We start from the raw sequence: 27718 nt of genomic DNA on the forward strand, positions 1-27718 counted from the left end.
TCCAGTGTCTGGCAGTTCCTCTCTGGGAGCCAGGAATGGCAATGGGGACACTGGGGACTGGGATGGGGACACTGGGAGCAGGTTGGAGACATTAGGAACTGGAAATGGGGACATCAGGACTGGGATGGGGACATCAGGACTGGGATGGGGACACCAGGAAGAGGATGGGGACACCAGGACCAGGTTGGGGACACCAGGAGCAGGATGGGGACAGCGGGAGCAGGATGGGGACACCAGGAGCAGGATGGGGACACCAGGACTGGGATGGGGACACCAGGAGCAGGATGGGGACACCAGGAGCAGGATGGGGACACCAGGACCAGGTTGGGGACACCAGGAGCAGAATCAGGTAGGAGACATCAGGAGTAGGATGAGGATGGGGACACCAGAACCAGGGTGGGGACACCAGGATCAGGCTGGGGACACCAGGAGCAGGTTGGGGATGCCAGGAGCAGGATGGGGACACCAGGAGCAGGATGGGGACCTGGACTTGCCACCCACGCCTGGCTCCATCCCCCGGGATTCATTTCCCACTCTGTGTCCCATGTCCGAGGTGTCCCAGGAGATTTTGGCCACATCGGGCTCCTGGAGGGGCAGTGGGGTGGGGGGGGGGGAGGGGTCAGGCCAGGCCTCGTTGTCCCCAACAGTCCTTGAGTGTCTCAAAATCGGGGTTCGGAGTCTCGGAGCATGACCGTGACTGTGACAGGAGCACGGCAGGGAGATGGACATGGGATCACAGTGACCATGAGATGACCAAAATACAACTGTGAGGTGACCATGACCACGGACAGGATGACCGTGACTGTGACCATCACCATGAGATGACCATGACACAACCCCAACCCTGACCATGAGATGATTGGGACCAAGAGATGACCATGGGTTGGCCATGGTGCAACCGTGGCTTTGAGGTGACCATGAGGTGACAATGATATGATGGTGACCATGAGATGGCCACGGCAATGAGATGACCGTGAGCATGAGATGATGGTGATCAGGAAATGACCATGAGATAACCATTACACCACTATGGCCATGAAATGATGAAGCTCATGAGATGACCATGACTATGACCATGACATGATCTTGACCAAGAGGTGACCATGAAATAACCATAACACACCATGGCCGTGTGGTGATCAAGACCAGGAGAAGATCATGGCATGACCATGGCTGTGAGACAATCGTGACCATGAGGTGACTGTGAGATGACCATGAGCATAAGATGATGGTGGTCAGGAAATGACCATAACCATGAGATGGCCATGATATGATTGTGGCCATGAGATGATCATGACCATGAGAGGACTGTGACTATGAGATGACCATGACACAGGCATGAGGTGATCAAGATCATGAGCTGACCATGACCATGAGATGATTGTGATCAGGAGATGACCATGAGCATGAGATGACTATGACTGTGACCATGACATGACTGTGACCATGAGATGACCATGACAGAACCATGGCCATGGAGTCATAAACACCATGAGATGAGCAAGAGATGACCATGGCCATGACATGATTGTGGCCACGAGATGACCGTTACAATGAGATGACCACAAGCATGAGATTATGGTGGTCAGGAAATGACCATGACCAGGAGAAGATCATGACCGTGAGATGAGCGTGACCACGAGATGACCATTACAGTGAGATGACTGTAAGCATGAGATGATGGTGATCCGATGACCATGAGCATGTGATGACCATGACTGTGAGATAACCACAACATGACTGTGACATGATCAAGACCAGGACATGACTGTGACCATGAGATGACCATGGCCACGCAAAGACCATGACACAACCATGACCTTGAGATGATGGTGACCATAAGATGACCATGACCATGACATGCTCATGACACCGCCATGGACAATGAGGGGATCAAGACCATGAGATGACCATGACATGACTTTGATCATGAGATGACCATGAGATGACCACAACACACCATAGCCATGTGGTGATCAAGACCATGCGATGATCATGACACGACCATGGCTGTGAAATGATCACGATCATGAGGTGACTGTGAGAAAACCATGAGATGGCCATTACAGTGAGATGACAGTGAACATGAGATGATGGTGACCAGGAAATGACCGTGTCCATGAGATGTCCATGACTGAAACCATGATGTGATCATGACCATGAGATGACCACTAGAGTGAAATGACCATGATCATGAGATGGCCATAAGATGACCATGACCATGACATGATCGTGAGCATGAGATGACTGTGACCATGAGATGACCCTGACACAACCATAGCCATTAGGTCATTAATACAATGAGATGAGCAAGAGATGATCATGACCATGACGTGATCATGGCCATGAGATGACCATGACCAAGAGATGCCCATGACCAAGGGATGACCACAACACACCATGGCCATGTGGTGATCAAGACCATGACGTGACCATGACATGAGCACAGTTGTGAGACCATCATGACATGAGGTGAATGTGAGATGACCATGACAGGACCATGACCATGAGATGACCATGCTGATGAGACGATGGTGATCAGGAAATGACTGTGACCATGAGATGACCATGAAACAAGCACAGCCGTGAGATGACCGTGATATGATTGTGGTCATGAGTCGACCATGAGAAATCATGAGATGACCATGAGCATGCAATGACCATGACGGTGACCATGACACAACCATGACCATGAGATGACCATTATGGTGAGATGACAATGAGCATGGAATGATGGTGATCAGGAAATGACCATGACCATGAGATGTCCATGACTGTGTCCAGAACAGAACCATGACCATGAGATGACCACGAGCATGTGACGATTGTGACTAAGAAATGACCATGAGGTGACAACAACATGAGAATGAGATCTTTGTGACCAGGAGATGACCATAATGAGATGACTGTGAGCATGAAGTGATGACGATCAGGAAATGACCATGGCCATGAGATGGCCATGAAGTGACCATGCTCATGAGACGACCGTGACCATGACACAAACACAGCCAAGAGATGACCGTGGTATGATTGTGGCGATGAGTTGACCACGAGACAATCATGAGATGACCATGACTGTGACCATGACATTACCATGACCATGAGATGACCATGATCATAACCATGAGATGACCGCCAGATGATCATGAGATGACCATGACCAGGCAATGAGCTTGACACAACTATGACCATGAGAAGACCATGAGATGCCCAATACGGTGAGATGACCACAAGCATAAGATGCTTGTGACCATGAGATGACCATGACCATGACACAAGCACAGCTGTGAGATGACCAGGATATGATTGTGGCCATAAGTTACCAATGAGACTGTTGCCGTTTTGGAGACAGACAAGCCACAAGACACACGGGGTTCATGCACAATGGCCAACTTTTATGGAGTCCTCCTTTACTTACACAGAGTCGAAGCTCTGTGCGGTCCATCCCTATGGGCTGAACCAGTGGCCACCCAACCAACCAGCCAAGAGCTGCTTGCGTCCTCATCGGCCTGAGCCGGCTCTCCAACACTCCACCCTGGTCAGATTACACAACCCACCGGTCAGGGCACTGCTATAATTCCAGTTGTGTCTTCATTATTTCAGTTATAAACCAGGGAGTTCTAAAATGGGATTAATTCTTATTGTGAGGCCTTCAGGCCAGCTGCTGACCACCACAGTATGAGACGATCATGAGATGACCATGAGCATGCAATGACCATGACCATGACTATGACACAACCATGTCCATGAGATGACCATTACAATGAGATAACCGTGACTGTGGGGTGACCATGAGCATGTGAAGATTGTGGCTAAGAGATGACCATGAGGTGACCACTGTTAACCATGAGATCTTTGTGACCATGAGATGACCATAACAATGAGATGACTGTGAGCATGAGGTGAGGATGATTAGGAAATGACCATGGCCATGAGATGGCCATGAAGTGACTGTGCTCATGAGATGACCATGACATAACTACAGCCAAGAGATGACCGTGGTATGATTGTGGCGATAAGTTGACCACGAGACAATCATGAGATGACCAGACTCTGACCATGACAGTACCATGACCATGAGATGACCATGACCATAACCTTGAGATGACCACAAGGTGATCATGAGATGACCATGACCAGGCAATGAACTTGACACCACTGTGACCACTAGAGGACCATGAGATGCCCAGTACAGTTAGATGACCACGAGCATGAGATGCTTGTGACCAAGAGATGACCATGAGATGACCACAACACAACCATGGCCGTGTAGGGATCAAGAGCATGAGATGATCCATGTGTTGGGGTTTTAGGAGCTCTCTGTTCCTCTTTTTTCTGTTCAAGGAATTTTCCCCCTTGGTGTTGCTAGGGGGACAAATGGCTGGGTTCTTCAGAAAAACAAAGAGCCAGCCATTGGGAGTGGGGTGCATCTGGCTACTCTTTTGTTTTACCTGGGTGTGCGGGCAGTCGGTCTCCTGCAGTTGGACAGAGAGGGAGGCTGCTTTCTTCGGCTGTTTTATCTCCTCCTGCTGGAGAAACCCGGGGATCCCACATCCGCCGTCCCTGCCCCGTTGAGAGCCCGGCCGTGGCCGCCCTGCCCCGCTGTTGCTTTGAGCCTTTGCTACATTGGAGCCGTGCTCGCCCTGCCTGCCCAGACCTCCAGGGGGTTCCCTGTTTGGATACATCTCGTCTGCCACCAAGGATTTGTGCTCATCCCTGCCCTTTCAGCCTGCCTTTCCCGAGGGTCTGGCCGGACACCGGGATTGGCTGCCAAGTGGTTTGTGAAGCCTTTGTTCCATCCCTTCCCGGGATCCCAGGCCACCAGTGCCGCGTGCTCCCCGAGCTCGCTCCGGAGCGCCCCCTGCAGGCGCGGGGGAACCATCGCACCTGCCCTGCTCACCGGGAGCCGCCAGCGTCCCTGCCGGCTGCGAGCGGAACTGCACCCGAGGGGAAAGGGCCTGACAGCCGAGAAGGCTGGGACTGGGTTTGGGATTGTTTGCTGTTACTGCCATAGTTATTGCTGTTTGTTTGACTGGTTATACACATATAGATATATAATAGTAAAGAACTGTTATTCCTATTTCCCACATCTTTGCCAGAAAGCCCCTTGATTTCTAAATTATAATAATTCGGAGGGAAGGGGGTTGCATCTGCCATTCCAAGGGAGGCTCCTGCCTTCCTTAGCAGACACCTGCCTTTCAAACCAAGACACAACAGTAAATGCCGACTCCTGGATGCTGGAGAAGCCGCAGAGCAGGAGGAGGAGACAGAGCCCGGCTCCCGAGCAGGAGGGGCAGGAGGGCAGCGCAGCTTCAGGGCGTGCCCGGGATGAAAGCGGCCGGCATCCTGTCACCCCTGCCCTCCAGCCCAGGGCCACCCCTTGTATCTCCTCCTCAGGAGCGGCCGGTTTCAACAGCATCTGATGCGGGGCCAGCGCAGGAGGTGAGGTCCCATGGGCCCACGATCACACCTCCGTGCCAACAAGGGCTCTGTGATGTACTGCTCCTCCTTGCCCAGGATGAGTCCCACCAGGTGGCCGATACAGAGCTTCATTGCTACAGGTCAATTCTACTAACCAACACCAAGGTCTTCTTCTGCATTATCTCGTCAATGTGCACAACCACGGACCAAATACGTCAGGCCTCAGACCCGTCTTCGGTCCCTGACACAATGACACGACCACAACCATTACCGTGAGCATGAGGTGACTGTGAGCATGAGATGATGGTGATGGGGAAATGACCATGACCATGAGATGGCCATGACCATGAGATGACCCTGACCATGACCATGACCATGACTTTGACCATTAAATGACCATGAGATGACCACAACACACCACAGCCATGTGGTGATCAAGACCATGAGATGATCATGACTTGACCATGGCTGTGAGACAGTCGTGACCATGAGGTGACTGTGAGATGACCATGAGATGGCCATTAAAGAGAGATGACAGTGAACGTAAGATAATGGTGACCAGGAAATGACCATGACCATGAGATGGCCATGACTGAGACCATGACATGATCATGACCATGAGATGACAATTAGAATGAAATGACCATAATCATGAGATGGCCATAAGATGACCATGATGTGAGATGACCAAAAAGTGACTGTGCTCATGAGATGACCTTGACACAACCATAGCCAAGAGATGACGGTGACATGATTGTGGCCATGAGCTGACCACAAGACAATCATGAGATGACCATGACTGTGACCATGACAGTACCATGACCATGAGATGACCACCAGATGATGATGAGATGACCATGACCAGTCAATGAGCTTGACACAACTATGACCACGAGAAGACCATGAGATGCCCATTACAGTGAGATGACCATGAGCATGAGATGCTTGTAACCAAGAGATGACCATGAGATGGCCATGACCATGACACAAGCACAGCTGTGAGCTGACCAGGATATGATTGTGGCCATAAGTTAACCATGACATGATCCTGAGATGACCACGACCATGCAATGACCATGACTACGATGCAACCATGACCATGAGATGACCATTACAATGAGGTAACTGTGACAGTGAGATGACCATGAGCATGAGATGCTTGTGACCAAGAGATGACCATGAGATGACCATTATGGTGAGATGACAATGAGCATGAGATGATGGTGATCCGGAAATGACTCTGACCATGAGATGTCCATGGCTGTGTCCAGAGCAGAACCATGACCATGAGATGACCGCGAGCATGTGATGATTGTGACTAAGAGATGACCATGAGGTGACCACAACATGAGCATGAGATCATTGTGACCATGAGATGACCATAACAATGAGATGACTGTGAGCATGAGGTGAGGATGATCGGGAAATGACCATGGCCAGGAGATGGCCATGAAGTGACCGTGCTCATGAGATGACCATGACATAACCACAGCCATGAGATGACGGTGACATGATTGTGGCCATGAGTTGACCACGAGACAATCATGAGATGACCATGACTGTGACCATGACATTACCAGGAACATGAGATGACCACGATCATAACCATGAGATGACCACCAGATGATCATGAGATGACCATGACCAGACAATGAACTTGACACAACTATGACCACAAGAAGACCATGAGATGCCCATTACAGTCAGATGACCACAAGCATGAGATGCTTGTGACCATGAGATGACCATGACCATGACCATGACACAAGCACAGCTGTGAGATGACCAGGATATGATTGTGGCCATAAGTTACCAATGAGACTGTGGCAGTTTTGGAGACAGAGAAGCCACAAGACACACGGGTTTCATGCACAACGGCCAACGTTTATGGAGTCCTCCTTTACTTACACAGAGTCGAAGCTCTGTGTGGTCCATCCCTATTGGCTGAACCAGTGGCCACCCAACCAACCAGCCAAGAGCTCCTTGCGTTCTCATTGGCCGGGGCCAGCTCTCCAACACTCCACACTGGTCAGATTACACAACCCACCGGTCAGGGCACTGCTATAATTTCAGTTCTGTCTTCATTATTTCAGTTATAAACCAGGGAGTTCTAAAATGGGATTAATTCTTATTGTGAGGCTTTCAGGCCAGCTGCTGACCACCACAGTATGAGAGGCTCCTGAGATGACCATGAGCATGCAATGACCATGACCATGACTATGACACAACCATGACATGACCATTACAGTGAGATAACCGTGACTGTGAGATGACCATGAGGATGTGATAATTGGGAGCAAGAGATGACCATGAGGTGACTGCAACACGACCATGCCCATGAGGTGATCCATGACAATGAGGTGACCATGAGATGGCCGTGACCATGAAATGACCATTTCAGAGAGATGACCATGAGCATGAGATGATGGTGATCAGAAAATGACCATGACCATGAGATGACCATGGCACAACCGTCGCTGTGAGATGACCATGATATGATTGTGGCCATGAGTTGACCACAAGACAATCATTAGATGACCATGAGGTGACCGTGAGATGACCACGACTGTGACCGTGACATGACCTTCACTGTGAGATGACCATCAGCATGAGATGATTGTGACCAAGAGATGACCGTGAGATGACCACAACTCACCATGGCCATGTGTTGAGCAAGACCATGAGATGACCGTAACAATGAGATGACCATGAGCAGGAGATGACCATGATCGGGATGTGATTGTGACCATGAGATGACCATGAGATGACCATGACCATGAGATGACCGTGACCATGACCCAGCCATGGTCTGGAGCTGCCCAGTCCCCGTCACTCCCCTCAGCCTCCGGGCTCGGCCGTTACTGGAATGGTTCATTTTCCATGGATAACGTTTTCCAGGGCGCGGAGCGGCCAATGGGAATCCGGGACATCCGTGACGTCATCGGTTACCAGGCAGGATAGGCTCCCTTTCCCGCCCGAGGAAATCAGCCAATGGAAAATGGCCGCTTCGATGACGTCACCGCTCTAATGCGGAAGTGCCGAGCGCGGGGGCTGTCGGGATCGGGGCGGCGGTCGCGGATCGCGATCGATCCCGATCGGCCCCGACTGATCCCGATCGATCCCGATCGATCCCGATCGGCCCCGCGCTCTCCCCCGCCGCGATGTTCTTCACCTGCGGTCCCAACGAGGCCATGGTGGTGTCGGGTGAGTTCGGGGGGCCCGGGGGCTCCTGGGGACCCCCCCGAACTCCCGGGAACCCCCAGAATCCCCCAAAACTCCCGGGAACCCTCAGAATCCCCCAAAACCTCCCCGGAACTCCCCCAAAACTCCCGGGAACACCCAGAATCCCCCCAAAACCTCCTGGGAACCCCCAGAATCCTCCCCAAAACCTCCTGGCAACCCCCCCCCGGGACCCCCAAACCCACCCTGGGAACCCTCGGACCCCTCCCAACCCCCCCACCCCAAAACCCCTGGGTCCCCCCAACCCCTTCCCGAGGGTCCCCCCCATCCATTCCCCCCCCCGGGACTCCTGAGAACCCCCCCACCCCCCCCCAAACCCCTCCTGGGACCCCTCCCGGGGATTCCTGGGGGTCTCCCCGTGTTCCCCCCCACTCCCCGGGATTTTGGGGTCCCCCCCCGAGCCGTCCGTGCCCCCCCAGGTTTCTGCCGCAGCCCCCCCGTGATGGTGGCGGGGGGCCGGGTGTTGGTGATCCCGTGCCTGCAGCAGATCCAGCGGTGAGGAGGGGGCTGGGGGGGAGCTTTTGGGATTTGGGGGGGGTCCCCCGGGATTTGGGGTGACCCCCCCCGGGCCCCCCAGGATCTCCCTGAACACGCTGACGCTGCCCGTGCGCAGTGAGAAGGTTTATACCCGGCACGGGGTCCCCATCTCTGTCACCGGCATCGCTCAGGTAACCCCAAACCCCCCCCCCCCAAAAAATCCCTTCGGGATCCCCAAAATCCCCCTCGGAACCCCCCAGCTCCCCCCGGACCCCCAAACCCCCACTTAAACCCCTGGAACACCAAAAACCCCGCCCAAAACCACAAAAAATATCCACTCAGGACCCCCCAAAATCTCCTCCAGGACCCCCCAAAATCTCCTCCGGGACCCCCAAAAACCTCCCCGGGATGCCCCAAGTCCTCCCCGGGACCCTCAAATATCCCAGGCGGGTACCCCAAAACCACCCTGGAACCTCAAAAAACGCTCTCAGGACCCCCAAAATCTCTTGGAAACCTCCAAAAAGCGCTTCGGGACCCCCAAATTCTCCCCCAGGACCCCCAAATTCCCCCTTGGGACTCGCACCCCCCCCCCCCGAGTCTCCCCTGCCGGAACCAACGGGGGTGGTGTTGCCCTTTTAAATGAGGGTTATGGTGGGGCCAACCTCAGAGCGCCCTTAAAGCGGCGATGGCAGAAGGACCCTCGAAGTAAAGCGGGGAGAAGGAAGGAGCCCTTTAAGGGGGGTTCGGAGTGGTGGGGCCCACCAGGAACCTTTAAAGGGGTAAAAAAGCCTTCTTAAAAAGGGCACTCAGAGACGGGGACCGCATTAAAAGGGGCTCGAAGTTTTGGGGACCCCCAACCCCCTGTAGTGGGAGGGCAAAACCCCCTTAAAAGGGGCACGGAGTGGTGGGGACCCCTAAAAATCCTTAAGGGGGGGAAAAACTCTCCTTAAAAAGGGTTTGTGGTGGTGGGGCCTCCCTAAAAGCTTCTTAAAGGGGCCATGATCCAACCCTTTAAGGGTCTTGGGGTGGGGGGACCCCCAAATCTCATTAGAGGGGTCCAAACCCCCCTTAAAAGGGGCTTGGGGTGGTGGGGACCCCCTTAAAGGAGGCAAAACCTCCCTGGAAAGGGGCTTGGGGTGGTGGGCACCCCCAAACCCCCTCCAAGGTGGGGAGACCCCTTAAAAGGGCTCTGTTCTGGTGGGGCCCACCCAGTCAAGAAAGCAGCCTCTTAAAAGGGCAATGCCGCAATGACACCTTAAAGGGGCCGCACTCATTTGGGGGTCCCAGGGGTGGCCTGGGGGGTGTCCCCAGGTGATCCCAGCCCCCCCATCCCCCGCCCCCCGCAGGTGAAGATCCAGGGGCAGAACAAGGAGATGCTGGCGGCCGCCTGCCAGATGTTCCTGGGCAAGTCGGAGAGCGAGATCGGCCAGATCGCCCTGGAGACGCTGGAGGGCCACCAGCGCGCCATCATGGCCCACATGACCGTGGAGGTGGGGACACGCCCCGAGCTGGGGAGCCACGCCCACCCCGGGGAAGCCACGCCCACTTGGGAGTATCATGGACTCCCTGCCCCTTGGGATGGGACATGGGCCCTTTAAGAACTCCCAGATCCACTTGGAAGATCCAGGGGGCCATAAGCCACGCCCCTGAGATAGCCACGCCCACCTGGATGGCCACACCCCCTTGGATGACCACACCCCCCACTTAAAAGGGACGTGGCCCTTTAAATGTCCCCTCCCCATGTGACCCATAAGCTCCTCCCCTTGAAAAGCCACACCCCAAGAGGCCACACCCACTGGCAAGGCCACGCCCCCAGTTCCACCCCACAGAAGCCCCGCCCCTTTGCCAAAGCCCCACCCACCCCATGCCCTGCCCCCTGACCACACCCACCAGAAGCCACGCCCCCGTTAAGCCACGCCCCCAATCCTGACCCCGCCCCTCGGCTCAAGCCACGCCCACCTGGCCACAGCCACCCCCCCGGCTCCAAGCCATGCCCACTCTGACCCACCCCTCACCTCCAACCACGCCCCGCTAAGCTCCTCCCCCATGGTCCCGCCCTGCTAAGCCCCGCCCCCAGCCCAGCCCCGCTAAGCCCCACCCTGCTAAGCCCCGCCCCCGGCCCCGCCCAGGAGATCTACAAGGACCGGCAGAAGTTCTCGGATCAGGTTTTCCGCGTGGCCTCGTCCGACCTGGTGAACATGGGCATCTCCGTGGTCAGCTACACCCTCAAGGACGTGCACGACGAGCAGGTGGCACCGGGCACCCCTGGGCACACCCCTGGGCACACCTGGGCACAGCTGGGCACAGCTGGGCACAGCTGGGGGGGCTTAGGGCACACCTGGGAAGCCCTGGGGGGACACCTGGGATGTCCTGGGTGTGACCCAGGTGTGACCGAGTCCCGGGGTTACCTGGGCCCGGGTGATGGGGGGGGACAGAGGTGACACAGGGGGGACAGGGGGTGACACAGGGGGGACAGGGGGTGACAGGAGGTGACAGAAGTGACACAGGGGGGACAGGGGGTGAGACAGGGGTGACAGGAGGTGGTGGCACAGGTGTGAAAGGAGGTGACAGGGGTGACACAGGTGTGACAGGAGAGGACAGGAGGTGACAGGCGGTGACAGGAGGTGAGACAGGAGGTGACACAGGTGACAGGAGGTGGTGGCACAGGTGGGACAGGATGTGACAGAGGTGACACAGGTGTGACAGGGGATGACACAGGTGACAGTCGGTGACAGGAGATGGTGACACAGGGCTGACAGGGGTGACAGGGGTGACAGGAGGTGACAGAGGTGACACAGGGCTGACAGGAGGTGACAGGAGGTGACAGGAGGTGACACAGGTGTGACAGAGGTGACACAGGTCTGACAGGAGGTGACAGAGGTGACACAGGGCTGACAGGGGTGACAGGAGGTGACACAGGTGTGACAGGAGGTGACAGAGGTGACACAGGGCTGACAGGAGGTGACAGGAGATGACACAGGGCTGACAGGAGGTGACAGGAGGTGACACAGGGCTGTCCCCACGGCAGGATTACCTGCGCTCCCTCGGGAAGGGCCGCACGGCGCAGGTGCAGCGCGACGCCCGCGTGGGAGAGGCCGAGGCCAAACGCGACGCCGGGATCCGCGTGAGTGACCCTGGGGCCACCCGGGGCCACCCGGGGACAGCTGGGGACAGCTGGGGGCAGCTGGGGCACCTCCCTGTCAGTCACCCCCCAGTATTCCCAGTATTCCCAGTGCCCTGCAGTGCCCTCCCAGTCCCTCCCAGTACGCCCAGTACCCTTCTAGTCCCATTCCAGCCCCTCCCAGTACCCCCAGTACCCCATCCCCCAGCCCCTCCCAGTGCTCCCAGTTGAGCCCAGTCCCTACAGGAGGCGCGGGCGCGGCAGGAGCAGGTGTCGGCGCAGCTGCTGAGCGAGGAGGCCACGGCGCGGGCCCAGCGCGACTTCCAGGTGGCCCAGGCCGAGTGCGACGGAGCCGTCAGCGCCCGCAGGGCCACGGCCGAGCTGGCCTTCCAGCTGCAGGTACCTGCTCGACCTGGGGGGCCTCACCTGGGCTCCCTGGGCCACCTGGGACCACCCCAGGGCCACCTGGGCCACCTGGGCCCCCTGGGCCACCTGGGACCACCCCAGGGCCATCTGGGGGGAGGTCTCACCTGGGATATGAGAAGGGTTTGGGAGCTCATCTGGAGCTTGGGACTCACCATTCCTTGGGACCCCCCCCAAATTTGGGTCTCCTGGGTCACCTGGAACACCCCTCCCGGGACACCTGGGACCACCCCAGGGCCACCTGGGCCACCCCCAGGACACCTGAGATCACCCCCCAAAGGCTTTGGGAGCACCTGAGACCCCTCCAGAAAACTGGGAACCTCCCAATCCTGGCGTTTCCCCCCAAATTTCTGCCCCTTGGGTCACCTGAGGACCCCCCTGCCCCTCACCCCGAGGTCCCCGGGACCCTCCCCGGTGTCACCGGTGCCCCGTGGCCGCGCAGGCGGCGCGCTCCCAGCAGGCGATCGCGGCGCAGCGCGGCGAGGTGGCGCTGGTGGAGCGGGCGCAGCGGGCGCAGCTGCAGGAGCAGGAGGTCGGGCGGCGCCAGCAGGAGCTCGAGGCCACCGTGCGCAAACCGGCCGAGGCCGAGCGCTACCGGCTGGAGCAGCTGGCTGAGGCACAGAAGTGAGCACGGCCCCTTTAAGGGCAGCCACGTCCCCCCTCCCCCGGTCAGGCCCAGAGGCATTTGGGGGGGGGGGTCACACCAGTTTGGGTGGAGGTGTTGCCCTTTTAAGAGAAGCGTTGCCCTTTTAAGGAGAGTCCACACTGCTCGCAGTAGTGGGCCCCACCGCTTTGGTGAAGCTGTTGCCCTTTTAAGGGCACCAAGATTGCTGTATTGGTGGGTCCCACAAGTGCAAGTGGAGCCATCGCCCCTTTAAGAGAGGTGTTGCCCCTTTTAAGAGAAGCCCCACCCCTTAAAGGAGCCACACCCCCAGTGGGTTCCATCAGTTTGGGAGGGGCTGTTGCCTTTTTAAGAAAAGCATTGCCCTTTTAAGAAGGAGTCACAGCTCCTCCAGTCAGCCACAATTGCATTCTTGGTGGGTCCCACTGGTTCGGATGAAACTATTGCCCTTTTAAGAGAAGTATTGCCACTTTAAGAGGAGCCCTGCCCCTTAAAGTGACTCACACCCCCCGTGGGTCCCACCCTTAGAAGTGAAGCTGTTGCCCCTTTAAGAGAAGAATTGCCCATTTAAGAAGGAGCCACACCCTCACCCGTGGTGGGTCCTACCAGTGTAAGTGGAGCCATTGCCCTTTTAAGAGAGCTGTTATCTCTTGTAAGAGATGCCCTGGTGGGTCCCACTTTTAAGGGCAAAGCCATTGCCCCTTTAAGGAGGCGTCATGGCCTCTCCCAGTCATCTGTGGTGGTGTTTTGGGGGGGGTCCCACCAGCGTAGCTGATGGCATTGCCATTTTAAGGGACCAACTGCCCCGTTTTGGGGGGACCCACCAGTTTTGGTGGAGCTCTTGCCCTTTTAGCAGAGGTGTTGCCCTTTGAAGAACAAACCACACCCCCACCATAGTGGGTCCCGCCAGTGTAAGCAGAGCCATTGCCCCTTTAAGAAAAGTGTTGCCAGTTCAAAGAGTAAAGGCACCCCCACCATGGTGGGCCCCACTAGTATAAATGGAGCCATTGCCCCTTTAAGAGAGGCCCTGCCCCCTTAAAGTGAGTCGCACCCAACTGGTGGGCCCCACCCTTTTGTGGGAACCCATGGCCCCTTTAAGAGAGCCTTTTGGAGGAGAAGCTCCTCCCATTAAATGGGGCCACACCTTCACCCTGTGGGTCCCACCCTGTTGGGTAAAGCCATGGCCCTTTTAAGGGGAGCCACGCCCCTTTAGAGTTAAGCCACGCCTCCCAGTCAGCCATGATCCCACTTTGATGGGCCCCACCGGTTTGTCTGGAGCCATTGCCCCTTTAAGAAGCACATGGCCCGCACCTCAGGTGATGTCATTGCCCTTTTAAGACCCCGGCCCCTTTTAGGAGAAGCCACGCCCACTTCAAATCAGCCACTCCCCCACCCTTGTGGGCCCACTCACGGTGAGCCATTGCCCCTTTAAGAGAGGCCCCTCCCCCCTGACTTGGCGCCCCCTACAGGATGCAGGTGCTGCTGCAGGCAGAGGCCGAGGCCGAGGCCCTCAGGGTGAGCGGGGGCCGGGGGGGCTGGGGGGGTTTGGGGGGTCCCGGGGGGATTCTGGGGGGTCCTGGGGGAGATTTGGGGGGTCCTGGGAGGATTTTGGGGGGTCCTGGGGGGGATTTGGGCGGTCCTGGGGGGGGTTTGGGGGGTCCTGGGGGGGTTTTGGGGGGTCCTGTGGGGGGTTTGGGGGTCCTTGAGTGGATTTGGGGGGTCCCGAGGGGATTCTGGGGGGGTCGTGGGGGGGTTTGAGGGGTCCCAGGTGGGATTTGGGGGATCGTGGGGGGATTTTGGGGGGTCCTGTGGGGGGATTTGGGGGTCCCCGAGGGGATTTTGGGGGGTCATGGGGGAATTTGGGGGGTCCTGGGGGGGTTTGGGGGGTCCCGGGTGGGATTTGGGGGGGTCCCGTGGGGGGTTTTGGGGGGTTCTGGGGGGATTTTGGGGGGGGTCCCAGGTGGATTTTGGGTGGTCCTGAGGAGGTTTGGGGGGGATTCTGAGGGGATTTTGGGAGGTCCAGAGGGGTTTTTGGGGGGTCCTGGGGGGGTTTGGGGGATCCCAGGGGGATTTTGGGTGGTCCCAGGCGGCATTTGGAGGGTCCTGGGGGGGGATTTTGGGGAGTCCTGGGGGGATTTTGGGGGGTCATGGGGGGATTTGGGGGGTCCTGAGGGGATTTTGGGAGGTCCAGAGGGGTTTTTGGGGGGTCCTGGGGGGGTTTGGGGGATCGTGGGGGGGGGGGGTTGGGGGTCCTTGAGGGGATTTTGGGAGTCCCAGGGGGGTTCTGGGGGGGATTTTGGGGGGCCCCAGGTGGTGTCTGGGGGGTCCTGAGGGGATTTTGGGGGGTTTCAAGTGGGGTTTGGGGTGTCCTGGGGGGTTTTTGGGGGGTCCCAGGTGGATTTTGGGTGGTCCCGAGGAGGTTTGAGGGGATCCCGAGGGGATTTTGGGGGGTCCTGGGGGGGTTTGGGGCGTACTGGGGGGTTTTTGGAGGGTCCCGTGGGGGGTTTTGAGGGGTCCCGGGGGGAGTTTGGGGGGTCCTAGGGGCTTTTTGAGGGGTCCCAGGCAGCGTTCGGGGCATTCTGGGGGATTTTGGGGGGTCCCGTGGGGGTTTTGGGGGGGTCCCAGGTGGCATTTGGGGGGTCCCAGGGGCATTTTGGGGGGTCCCAAGCAGCATTTGGAGGGTCCTAGGGGGGATTTTCGAGGGTCCCGGGAGGGTTTAGGGGGTCCCAGAGAGATTTTGGGAGTTCCCCGAGGGGATTTTGGGGGGTCCTGTGGGGGGTTTGGGGGTCCTTGAGTGGATTTGGGGGGTCCCGAGGGGATTCTGGGGGGGTCGTGGGGGGGTTTGAGGGGTCCCAGGTGGGATTTGGGGGATCGTGGGGGGATTTTAGGGGGTCCTGTGGTGGGATTTGGGGGTCCCCGAGGGGATTTTGGGGGGTCCTGGCGGAATTTGGGCGGTCCTGGGGGGGTTTGGGGGGTCCCGGGTGGGATCTGGGGGGTCCCAGGGGGATTTGGGGGGTCCTTGAGGGGATTTTGGGAGGTCCCAGGGGGATTTTGGGGGGTCCCAGGTGGTGTTTGGGGGGTCCTGAGGGGATTTTGGGGGGTTTCAAGTGGGGTTTGGGGTGTCCTGGGGGGTTTTTGGGGGGTCCCAGGTGGATTTTGGGTGGTCCCGAGGAGGTTTGAGGGGATCCTGAGGGGATTTTGCGGGGTCCTGGGGGGTTTTTGGAGGGTCCCGTGGGGGGTTTTGAGGGGTCCCGGGGGGAGTTTGGGGGGTCCTGAGGGGATTTTGGGGGGTCCTGGGGGGTTTTTGAGGGGTCCCAGGCAGCGTTCGGGGCATCCTGGGGGATTTTGAGGGGTCCCAAGGGGATTTTGGGGGGTCCCGTGGGGGTTTTGGGGGGTCCCAGGTGGCCTTTGGGGGGTCCTGGGGGGATTTTGGGGGGTCCTGGGGGTGGGCTGGGGGTCCCAGGGGGATTTTGGGGGGTCCCAGGCAGCGTTTCGAGGGTCCCGGGGGGGATTTTCGAGGGTCCCGGGGGGGTTTAGGGGGTCCCAGAGAGATTTTGGGGGGTCCCAGAGGGATTTTGGGGGCTCCTGGGTGGGATTTGGGGGGTCCTGGGAGGATTTGGGGGGGTCCTGAGGGGGAATTGGGGGTCCTTGAGGGGATTTTAGGGGGTCCCAAGTGGCATTTGGAGGGTCCCGGGGGGGTTTTTGGGGGTCCCACGGGGATTTTGGGGGGTCCTGAAGGGATTTGGGGGGGTTTCAGGTGGGGTTTGGGGGGTCCTGTGGGGGGTTTTGGGGGTCCCTGAAGGGATTTTGGGGAGTCCTGGGGGGTTTAAGGGGGCCCCAGGGGGATTTTGGGGGTCCCGGGGGGGTTCGGGGGGCCCCAGGGGGATTTTGGGGGTCCCACATCTGGGATTTTTTTGTGTTTCTGGGGGATTTTTGGGGTTTCTCGTCATTCCCGGGAATTCCCAATCCCATTTCCGGAGATCCCAACCCCGTTTTTGGGGGTCCCCAATCCCATTTTTGGGGGTCCCAGCCCCATTTTTGGCGTCCTGATCCCGTTTTTGGGGTTCCCGATCCCATTTTGGGGGTCCCTGATCCCATTTTCGATATCCCCGATCCCGTTTCTGGGGGTCCTGACCCCATTTTTTAGGACCCCAATCCCATTTAGGATGTCCCCAATCCCATTTTCAGTGTTCCCAATCCCATTTTTGGGGTCCCCGATCCCATTTCCCCACCCCCAGGTGACGGGCTCTGCCCAGGCTGCGGCCCTGGGCCATTTTTGGGGTCCCTGACCCCATTTTTGGGGTCCCTGACTCCGTTTCTGGGATCCCCGATCCCATTTTTGGGGTCCCCAATCCCATTTTTGGGTTCCCCGATCCCATTTTTGGGGTCCCTGACCCCATTTTTGGGGTCCCCGATCCCATTTTTCCCCCCCCCCCAGGTGACGGGCTCTGCCCGGGCTGCAGCCCTGGGCCATTTTTAGGGTCCCTGATCCCATTTTTAGGGTTCCTGACCCCATTTTTGGGGTCCCTGACCCCATTTTCGGGGTCCCTGCCCCCTCTCCCCTCAGGTGACGGGCTCTGCCCAGGCTGCGGCCCTGGGCCATTTTTGGGGTCCCGATCCCATTTTTGGGGCTCCTGATGCCATTTTTGGGGTCCCCGATCCCATTTTTAGGGTCCCTAACCCCGTTTTTCGGGTCCCCGATCCCATTTTTGGGGTCCCTGACCCCATTTTTGGGGTCCCCGATCCCGTTTCCCCCCCCCCCCAGGTGACGGGCTGTGCCCGGGCTGCGGCCCTGGGCCATTTTTAGGGTCCCTGATCCCATTTTTGGGGTTCCCGATCCCATTTTTGGGGTCCCTGACCCCATTTTTGGGGTCCCCAATCCCATTTTTGGGGTCCCTGACCCCATTTTTGGGGTCCCCGATCCCGTTTTTGGGGTCCCCGATCCCATTTTTGGGGTCCCCGATCCCATTTCCCCCCTCCCCAGGTGACGGGCTCCGCCCGGGCTGCAGCCCTGGGCCATTGTGGGGGTCCCGATCCCATTTTTACGGTCCCTGACCCCATTTTTGGGGTCCCCGATCCCATTTTCGGGGTCCCCCATCCCATTTTTAGGGTCCCTGACCCCATTTTTGGGGTCCCCGATCCCGTTTTTGGGGTCCCTGACCCCATTTTTGGGGTCCCCGATCCCATTTTTGGGGTCCCCGATCCCATTTTCGGGGTCCCTGACCCCATTTTTAGGGTCCCTGATCCCTTTTTTAGGGTCCCCCATCCCATTTTTGGGGTCCCCCATCCCATTTTTAGGGTCCCCAATCCCATTTTTGGGGTCCCCGATCCCATTTTTGGGGTCCCTGACCCCATTTTTGGGGTCCCCGATCCCATTTTCCCCCCCCAGGTGACGGGCTGTGCCCGGGCTGCAGCCCTGGGCCATTGTGGGGGTCCCGATCCCATTTTTAGGGTCCCTGACCCCATTTTTGGGGTCCCCGATCCCATTTTCGGGGTCCCCCATCCCATTTTTAGGGTCCCTGACCCCATTTTTAGGGTCCCGATCCCATTTTTAGGGTCCCTGACCCCATTTTCGGGGTCCCCAATCCCATTTTTGGGGTCCCTGACCCCATTTTTGGGGTCCCCAATCCCGTTTTCCCCCCCCCCAGGTGACGGGCTGTGCCCGGGCTGCAGCCCTGGGCCATTTTTGGGGTCCCTGACCCCGTTTTTGGGGCTCCTGACTCCATTTTTAGGGTCCCCGATCCCATTTTTGGGGTCCCCGATCCCATTTTCGGGGTCCCTGACCCCATTTTTGGGGTCCCCGATCCCATTTTTGGGGTCCCCGATCCCATTTTCGGGGTCCCCGATCCCATTTTTAGGGTCCCTGACCCCATTTTTGGGGTCCCCCATCCCATTTCTGGGGTCCCCCATCCCATTTTTGGGGTCCCTGACCCCATTTTTGGGGTCCCCGATCCCATTTTCGGGGTCCCCCATCCCATTTTTGGGGTCCCTGACCCCATTTTTGGGGTCCCCGATCCCATTTTCGGGGTCCCTGACCCCATTTTTAGGGTCCCCGATCCCATTTTTGGGGTCCCCGATCCCATTTTTCCCTCCCCAGGTGACGGGCTGTGCCCGGGCTGCGGCCCTGGGCCATTTTTGGGGTCCCTGACCCCATTTTTGGGGTCCCCGTTCCCATTTTTGGGGTCCCTGACTCCGTTTCTGGGATCCCCGATCCCATTTTTGGGGTCCCCAATCCCATTTTTGGGTTCCCCGATCCCATTTTTGGGGTCCCTGACCCCATTTTTGGGGTCCCCGATCCCATTTTTCCCCCCCCCCAGGTGACGGACTGTGCCCGGGCTGCAGCCCTGGGCCATTTTTAGGGTCCCTGACCCCATTTTTGGGGCTCCTGACCCCACTTTTAGGGTCCCTGACCCCATTTTTAGGGTCCCCGATCCCATTTTTGGGGTCCCCGATCCCATTTTTAGGGTCCCCGATCCCGTTTTTGGGGTCCCTGACCCCATTTTTGGGGTCCCCGATCCCATTTCCCCCCCCTCCCCAGGTGACGGGCTGTGCCCGGGCTGCGGCCCTGGGCCATTTTTGGGGTCCCGATCCCATTTTTGGGGCTCCTGATGCCATTTTTGGGGTCCCCGATCCCATTTTTAGGGTCCCTGACCCCATTTTTGGGGTCCCCGATCCCATTTTTGGGGTCCCCGATCCCATTTTCGGGGTCCCCGATCCCATTTTTAGGGTCCCTGATCCCATTTTCGGGGTCCCTGACCCCATTTTTAGGGTCCCCGATCCCATTTTTAGGGTCCCTGACCCCATTTTTGGGGTCCCCGATCCCATTTTTGGGGTCCCTGACCCCATTTTTGGGGTCCCCGATCCCATTTCCCCCCTCCCCAGGTGACGGGCTGTGCCCGGGCTGCGGCCCTGGGCTCCCGGGCTCGGGCCGAGGCGGCGGCGGCGGCGGCCAAGGCCGAGGCCTTCGGGCAGTTCCGGGACGCGGCCGTGGTGGATCTGGTGCTGCAGAGGCTGCCCCAGGTGGGGACACGAGAGGGACATTCGGGGACATTTGGGGACATTTGGGGACATTTTGGGGACATTTGGGGACATTCGGGGACATTTTGGGGACATTTGGGACACTTGGGGACACTTTTGGGCACTTGGGGGACATTTTGGGGACATTTGGGGGACATTTGGGAACATTTGGGACATTTGGGGACATTTGGGGGACATTTGGGGGGACATTTGGGGACGTTTTGGGGGACATTTGGGGACATTTGGGGACATTTTGGGGACATTTTGGGGACATTTGGGACATTTTGGGGACACTGGGAATATTTGGGGACACTTGGGGACATTTGGGGCCATTTTGGGACATTTGGGGACATGCTAGTGGTGGCATTTTGGGGACATTTTGGGACATTTTGGGGGCACTCTGGGAGGTGGTGGCACCTTGGGGACATTTAGGGACTTTGGGGGAGGCAGCTCTGGGACACTTTGGTGACTTTGGGGCACTTTGGGGACACTTTGGGGCCATCTGGGGACATTTTGGGGCCATTTTGGGACATTTGGGGACACTTCAGGGACATGCTAGTGGCGGCATTTTGGGGACATTTGGGGACTTTTTGGGGACATTTGGGACATTTTGGGACACTCTGGGAATATTTGGGGACATTTGGGACACTTGGGGACATTTGGGGAAATTTGGGACACTTTTGGGACATTTGGGGACATTTTGGGGCCATTTTGGGACATTTGGGAACACTTCAGGGACATGCTAGTGGTGGCATTTTGGGGACATTTGGGGACATTTTGGGGGCACTCTGGGAGGTGGTGGCACCTTGGGGACATTTGGGGGACACTTTGGGAACATTTTGGGGACACTTTGGGGGGAGCAGCTCTGGGACACTTTGGTGACTTTGGGGCACTTTGGGGACACTTTGGGGACATTTTGGGACATTTGGGGACACTTTGGGGACATCTGGGGACATTTTGGGGACATTTTGGGACATTTGGGGACACTTCAGGGACATGCTAGTGGTGGCATTTTGGGGACATTTTGGGGACATTTGGGGACATTTTGGGACACTCTGGGAATATTTGGGGACATTTTGGAGACATTTGGGACATTTGGGGACACTTGGGGAACATTTGGGACATTTTGGGGACATTTGGGACACTTGGGGACACTTTCGGGCACTTTGGGGACATTGGGAGACATTTGGGGGCCATTTTGGGACATTTGGGGACACTTCAGGGACATGCTAGTGGCGGCATTTTGGGGACATTTTGGGGACATTTGGGGACATTTTGGGGACATTTGGGACATTTTGGGACACTCTGGGAATATTTGGGGACATTTTGGGGACACTTTTGGGCCACTTTGGGGACATTTGGGGACATTTTGAGGACCTTTTGGGGGGTGGCAGCTCTGGGACTCTTCAGGGACATTTTTGGGGACACAGAGGTGGGAGTGGCACCTTGGGGACACCTTGGGGACATTTGGGGACATTTTGGGAACATTTTGGGGACATTTGGGGGGTGGCAGCTCTGGGACACTTTGGGGACACTTTGGGGACACTTTGGGGACATTTTGGGACATTTTGGGACACTTCGGGGACATTTTGGGAACATTTTGGGGCAGCACCTCTGGGACACTCTGGGGACACCGTGACAGGGAGGGGGTGGCACCTTGGGGACACTTTGGGGACATTTTGGGGTATTTTGTGACATTTTGGGGACACTTTGGGGGGTGGCAGCTCTGGGACACTTTGGGGACATTTTGGGAGCATTTTGGGGACATTTGGGGACATTTTGGGGGTGGTGGCACCTTGGGGACATTTTGGGGACACTTTGGGGACATTTGGGGACATTTTAGGACATTCGGGGACATTTTGGGACACTTTGGGGACATTTGGGGACATTTTGGGGGGTGGTGGCACCTTGGGGACATTTGGGGACATTTTTGAGGACACTTTGGGGACACTTTGGGGACATTTTGGGGACACTTTGGGGACATTTTGGGACTTTTGGGGACACTTTGGGGACATTTTGGGGACACTCTGGGGACATTTTTGGGGGGTTGGGGGGGACATTTGGGGACATTTGGGGGTGGCAGCTCCGGGACCCTTTGGGGACATTTCGGTGGCCCCAAATTCCCGATTCCCCCCCCCCCATTCCCAGGTTTCGGCCCCGGCATTCCCAGAATTCCCCAAATCCCCGAATTTCCCCCCAAATTCAGCGTTTTCCTCTGGAATTCCCAGATTTCAGCCCCGAACTCAACATTGCCCCCAAAAATCTCCCCATTTTGGCCCCAAATCCCCAATTTTTGGATAAAAATTCCCAATTATCAGCTCCAAATTCCCAAATTTCAGCCCAGAATTCCAGTTTTCCTCCAAAATTCCCAAATTTCAGCCCCAACCTCAACATTTTTCCCAAATTTGGACCCGAATTCCCGAGTTTCAGCCCCAAATCCCCAAATTTGACCCCCAATTCCAGCCCCAAATCCCCAAATTCCAGCCCCAAATCCCCAAATTCCAGCCCCAAATCCCCAAATTCCAGCCCCAAATCCTCAAATTTGCTCTCAAAACCCCAAATTCCTGAATTTCAGCCCCAAATTGACCAATTCCTGCCCAAAGCCCCAAATTTCATCCCCCAACCCCCCAAATTCCGGCCCCAAATCCCCGAATTTGATCCCAAATCCCCAAATTTCAGCCCCAAATCCCCAAATTCCGAACCCCTAAACCCCGAATCTCCGAAATCCTGACTCCCCAAATTCCCAAATCCGATCCCAAATCCCCAAATTTCAGCCCCAAACCCCAAACCCAACCCCAAACCCCAAATCCCCAAATTTGACCCCAGCTCCTCAAATTCTGGCTCTGAATTCCCAAATTTCAGCCCCAAATCCCCAATCCCCCAATCCCACATTCCCGTATTCCCCAATTCCCAAATTCAACCCCGAACCCCCAAATTTCAGCTCCAAACTCCCAAATTTGACCCCAAATCCCCTCATTCCCAAATCCCCAAATCTCCAACTCTGGTCCCAAATCCCCAAATTTGACCCCAAATCCCCGAATCCCAAATCCCCAATCCCAAATCCCCTCATTCCCAAACCCCAAACCTGACCCCAAACCCCAATCCCCAAACCCCAATCCCGCACCCCAAACCCCAAATGTGACCCCAAACCCCAAATGTGACCCCCAAACCCCAAATGTGACCCCCAAACCCCAAATCCCAAACCCCGAATCCCAAACCCGACCCCAAACCTGACCCAAATCCCAAACCTGACCCCAAACCTGACCCCAAACCCCAAACCCGACCCCAAACCTGACCCCAAACCCCAAACCTGACCCAAACCTGACCCCAAATCCCAAACCCGACCCCAAACCTGCCCCAAATCCCAAACCCGACCCCAAACCTGACCCAAATCCCAAACCCGACCCCAAATCCCAAACCCGACCCCAAACCTGACCCCAAACCTGCCCCAAACCCCAAACCCGACCCCAAACCTGCCCCAAATCCCAAACCCGACCCCAAACCCGACCCCAAACCTGACCCAAATCCCAAACCTGACCCCAAACCCCAAACCCGACCCCAAACCTGCCCCAAATCCCAAACCCGACCCCAAACCTGACCCCAAATCCCAAACCCGACCCCAAACCTGCCCCAAATCCCAAACCCGACCCCAAATCCCAAACCCGACCCCAAACCTGCCCCAAACCTGACCCCAAATCCCAAACCCGACCCCAAACCTGACCCCAAACCCCAAACCCGACCCCAAACCTGACCCCAAATCCCAAACCCGACCCCAAACCTGACCCCAAACCCCAAACCTGACCCAAATCCCAAACCCGACCCCAAACCCCAAACCCGACCCCAAACCTGCCCCAAATCCCAAACCCGACCCCAAACCTGACCCCAAATCCCAAACCCGACCCCAAACCTGCCCCAAATCCCAAACCCGACCCCAAATCCCAAACCCGACCCCAAACCTGCCCCAAACCTGACCCCAAATCCCAAACCCGACCCCAAACCTGCCCCAAACCCCAAACCCGACCCCAAACCCGACCCCAAATCCCAAACCCGACCCCAAACCTGCCCCAAATCCCAAACCCGACCCCAAACCCGACCCCAAATCCCAAACCCGACCCCAAACCTGACCGGGCCCTTCCCGTCCCCCTCAGGTGGCCGAGGCCGTAGCGCGCCCCCTGGCGGCGATGCAGCGGCTGACGCTGGTGGGCGGGGCCGGCGCTGTGGGCGTGGCCAAAGTTCCCGCCGAAATCCTGGAGCTGGTCACGTGCCTGCCCCGCGCCGTGGGGGAGCTGGCGCGCGGCTGCCAGGTGGGGGCGGGGCCGGGGGGGATTCGGGGGGGGATTGGGGGGGATTTGGGGGGAATTCGGGGGGATTTGGGGTTTTTGGGGGGAATTCGGGGGGGATTTGGGGGGATTCGGGGGGAATTCGGGGGGGACTTGGGGTTTTTGGGGGGAATTCGGGGGAAATTTGTGGTTTTTTGGGGGGAATTCGGGGGGTTTTGGGGGGAATTCCGGGGGATTCGGGAGGATTTGGGGGCATTTGGGGGGAATTCGGGGGGATTTGGGGGTTTTGGGGGGACTTCGGGGGGATTCGGGGGGATTTGGGGGTTTTGGGGGGACTTCGGGGGGATTCGGGGGGATTTGGGGGGAATTCGGGGGGTTTGGGGGTAATTCGGGGGGATTTGGGGTTCTGGGGGGATTCGGGGGGGTTTGGGGGGAATTCGGGGGGTTTTGGGGGGAATTCGGGGGGATTTGGGGTTTGGGGGGGAGTTCGGGGGAATTTGGGTTTTTTTGGGGGGTTTTTGGGGGGATTTGGGGCTGCCAGGTGGGGGCGGGGCCGGGGGAGGGTGGGGGGGATCCGGGGGGATTTGGGGGGATTTGGGGTTTTTTGGGGGGAATTCGGGGGGTTTTGGGGGGAATTCGGGGGGATCCAGGGGGATTTGGGGGGGATTTGGGGGGAATTCGGGGGGATTTGGGGTTTTTGGGGGGGAATTCGGGGGGATTTGGGGGGAATTCGGGGCATTTTGGGGTTTTTGGGGGACTTCGGGGGGATTTGGGGGGTTTTGGGGTTTTTGGGGGGGATTCGGGGGGATTTGGGGTTTTTGGGGGGAATTCCGGGGGATTGGGGTTTTCTGGGGGACTTCGGAGGGATTTGGGGGGAATTCGGGGGGATTTGGGGTTTTCTGGGGGACTTCGGTGGGATTTGGGGGGAATTTGGGGGAATTTGGGTTTTTTTGGGGGGGTTTTGGGGGGGATTTGGGGCTGCCAGGTGGGGGCGGGGCCGGGGAAGGGTGGGGGGGATCCGGGGGGATTTGGGGGGAATTCGGGGGGATTTGGGGTTTTGGGGGGGAATTCGGGGGGATTTGGGGGGAATTTGGGGGGGATTTGGGGTGTTTGGGGGGAATTCGGGGGGATCCAGGGGGATTTGGGGGGGATTTGGGGGGAATTCGGGGGGATTTGGGGTTTTTGGGGGGAATTCCGGAGGTTTTGGGGTTTTTGGGGGGAATTCCGGGGGATTGGGGTTTTCTGGGGGACTCCGGAGGGATTTGGGGGGAATTCGGGGGGATTTGGGGGAATTCCGGGGGATTTGGGGTTTTTGGGGGGAATTCGGGGGGATTTGGGGTTTTGGGGGGAATTCCGGGGGTTTTGGGGTTTTTGGGGGGGAATTCTGGGGGTTTTTTGGGGGGAATTTGGAGGGATTTGGGGTTTTTGGGGGGGATTCGGGGTGTTTGGGTAGAATTCCAGGGGTTTTGGGGTTTTTGGGGGGATTTGGGGGGAATTCCAGGGGATTTGGGGTTTTTGGGGGGAATTCGGGGGGGATTTGGGGGGAATTCGGGGGCATCTGGGGGGAATTGCGGGGGATTTGGGGTGTTTGGGGGGAATTCCGGGGGTTTTGGGGTTTTTGGGGAGGATTCGGGGGGATTTGGGGGGAATTCCGGGGGATTCGGGTTTTTGGGGGGGAATTCCAGGGGTTTTGGGGTTTTTGGGGGGATTTGGGGCTGCCAGGTGGGGTTTGGGGGAAATTTGGGGGGTTTTGGGTTTTTTTGGGGGAATTCGGGGGATTTGGGTTTTTTGGAGGGAATTCTGGTGTTTTTGGGGCTGCCAGGTGGGGGAGGGGCTGGGGGGAGGCCGGGAGGTTTTGGGGGAATTCCGGGGGATTTGGGGTTTTTGGGGGGATTTGGGGTTTTTGGGGGGAAATTCGGGGGGATTTGGGGGATTTGGGGGGATTTGGGGGTTTTGGGGCTGCCAGGTGGGGATTTGGGGGGGAATTCCGGGGAATTTGGGGTTTTGGGGGGGAATTCGGGGGATTTTGGGGCTGCCAGGTGGGGTTTTGGGGTGAATTCGGGGGGTTTTGGGGTTTTTGGGGTTGCCAGGTGGGGTTGGGGGCGAATTCCGGAGATTTTGGGGTGAATTCCGGGGAATTTGGGGTTTTTGGGGTGAATTCGGGGGATTTTGGGGCTGCCAGGTGGGATTGGGGTAAATTTGGGGGGTTTTGGGGTGAATTCCGGGCTTTTGGGGGTGAATTTGGGGGTTTTGGGAGCTGCCAGGTGGGATTGGGGCGAATTCCGGGGATTTTGGAGCTCCTGGGTAGGTTTGGGGTGTATTTGAGGGATTTTGGGGTGAATTCGGGGGATTTTGGGGCTCCTGGGTGGGTTTGGGGTGAATTCGGGGCATTTTGGTGCTCCCGGGTGGATTTGGGGCCGTTTGGGGGATTGGTGCCACCTCCACTCCCGTTTGTCCCCTCAGGTGACCCCGACGGACCCCGAAACGTCCCCGAACGTCCCCAAAACCTCCCCGAACGTCCCCAAAACCTCCCCGAGTGCCAGCACCTCGCAGTGACCCCGCAGCGCCCCCCAAGTGACACCCAAGTGCCACCACCCCCCGGTGCCACCGTGTCCCCAAAGTGCCACCACCCCCCGGGTCCCCAAAGTGTCCCCAAAGTGCCACCGTGTCCCCAAAGTGCCACCACCCCCCGGGTCCCCAAAGTGCCACCGTGTCCCCAAAATGCCACCACCCCCCGGTGCCACCGTGTCCCCAAAGTGCCACCGTGTCCCCAAAGTGCCACCACCCCCCTGGTGCCACCAGGTCCCAAAGTGCCACCACCTCAGCGCCACCAAAGCGTCCCCAAAGTGTCCCCAAGGTGCCACCGCCACCCCCAAGGAGTCCCCAAAGCGTCCCTGAGGTGCCACCGCCACCCCTGGCAGTGTCCCCAAGGTGCCACCACCCCCCGGTGCCACCCCGGTGTCCCCAAAGCAATAAAAGTCCCTGCACCGACGGAGCCACCTCGGGGGGGTTGGGGACACCCTGGGGACACCCTGGGGACATCGGGGGGGGGGTGGGGACACCCCAGGGACACCCTGGGGACACCCTGGGGGGGTTGGGGACACCCTGGGGACATCG

General features: G+C 57.8%; 1 protein-coding gene across 2 annotated transcripts; it reads left to right on the top strand.

Annotated features, from left to right (window-relative positions):
• Positions 1-8466: 8466 nt before the first annotated feature.
• On the top strand, positions 8467-27584 carry FLOT1 (flotillin 1). 2 transcript variants are annotated; one of them, XM_069000163.1, is made up of 12 exons: positions 8467-8625; positions 9081-9156; positions 9239-9329; positions 10485-10628; positions 11268-11387; positions 12167-12262; positions 12506-12658; positions 13125-13306; positions 14774-14819; positions 20187-20324; positions 24470-24625; positions 27065-27584. In XM_069000163.1, exons 1-12 carry the CDS (start codon positions 8583-8585, stop codon positions 27155-27157), a joined length of 1338 nt encoding a protein of 445 aa, XP_068856264.1. In that variant the 5' UTR covers positions 8467-8582; the 3' UTR covers positions 27158-27584. The 2 variants fall into 2 exon arrangements, with proteins under 2 accessions (XP_068856264.1, XP_068856263.1); XM_069000162.1 differs by having other exon boundaries at positions 8473-8625; positions 9275-9329.
• Positions 27585-27718: the final 134 nt, after the last annotated feature.

The sequence above is a fragment of the Aphelocoma coerulescens genome, unplaced genomic scaffold, assembly GCF_041296385.1.
Source record: "Aphelocoma coerulescens isolate FSJ_1873_10779 unplaced genomic scaffold, UR_Acoe_1.0 HiC_scaffold_75, whole genome shotgun sequence".
In the NCBI taxonomy this organism is placed as follows: Eukaryota; Metazoa; Chordata; class Aves; order Passeriformes; family Corvidae; genus Aphelocoma; species Aphelocoma coerulescens.

Bases quoted from the DNA above. Each gene is read 5' to 3' on its own strand.
- FLOT1 (XM_069000163.1), top strand. From the start codon at position 8,583: ATGTTCTTCACCTGCGGTCCCAACGAGGCCATGGTGGTGTCGG. The intron at 12,263-12,505 runs GTGAGTGACCCT...CAGTCCCTACAG, and splicing joins AACGCGACGCCGGGATCCGC to GAGGCGCGGGCGCGGCAGGA. The intron at 24,626-27,064 runs GTGGGGGCGGGG...TTGTCCCCTCAG, and splicing joins AGCTGGCGCGCGGCTGCCAG to GTGACCCCGACGGACCCCGA.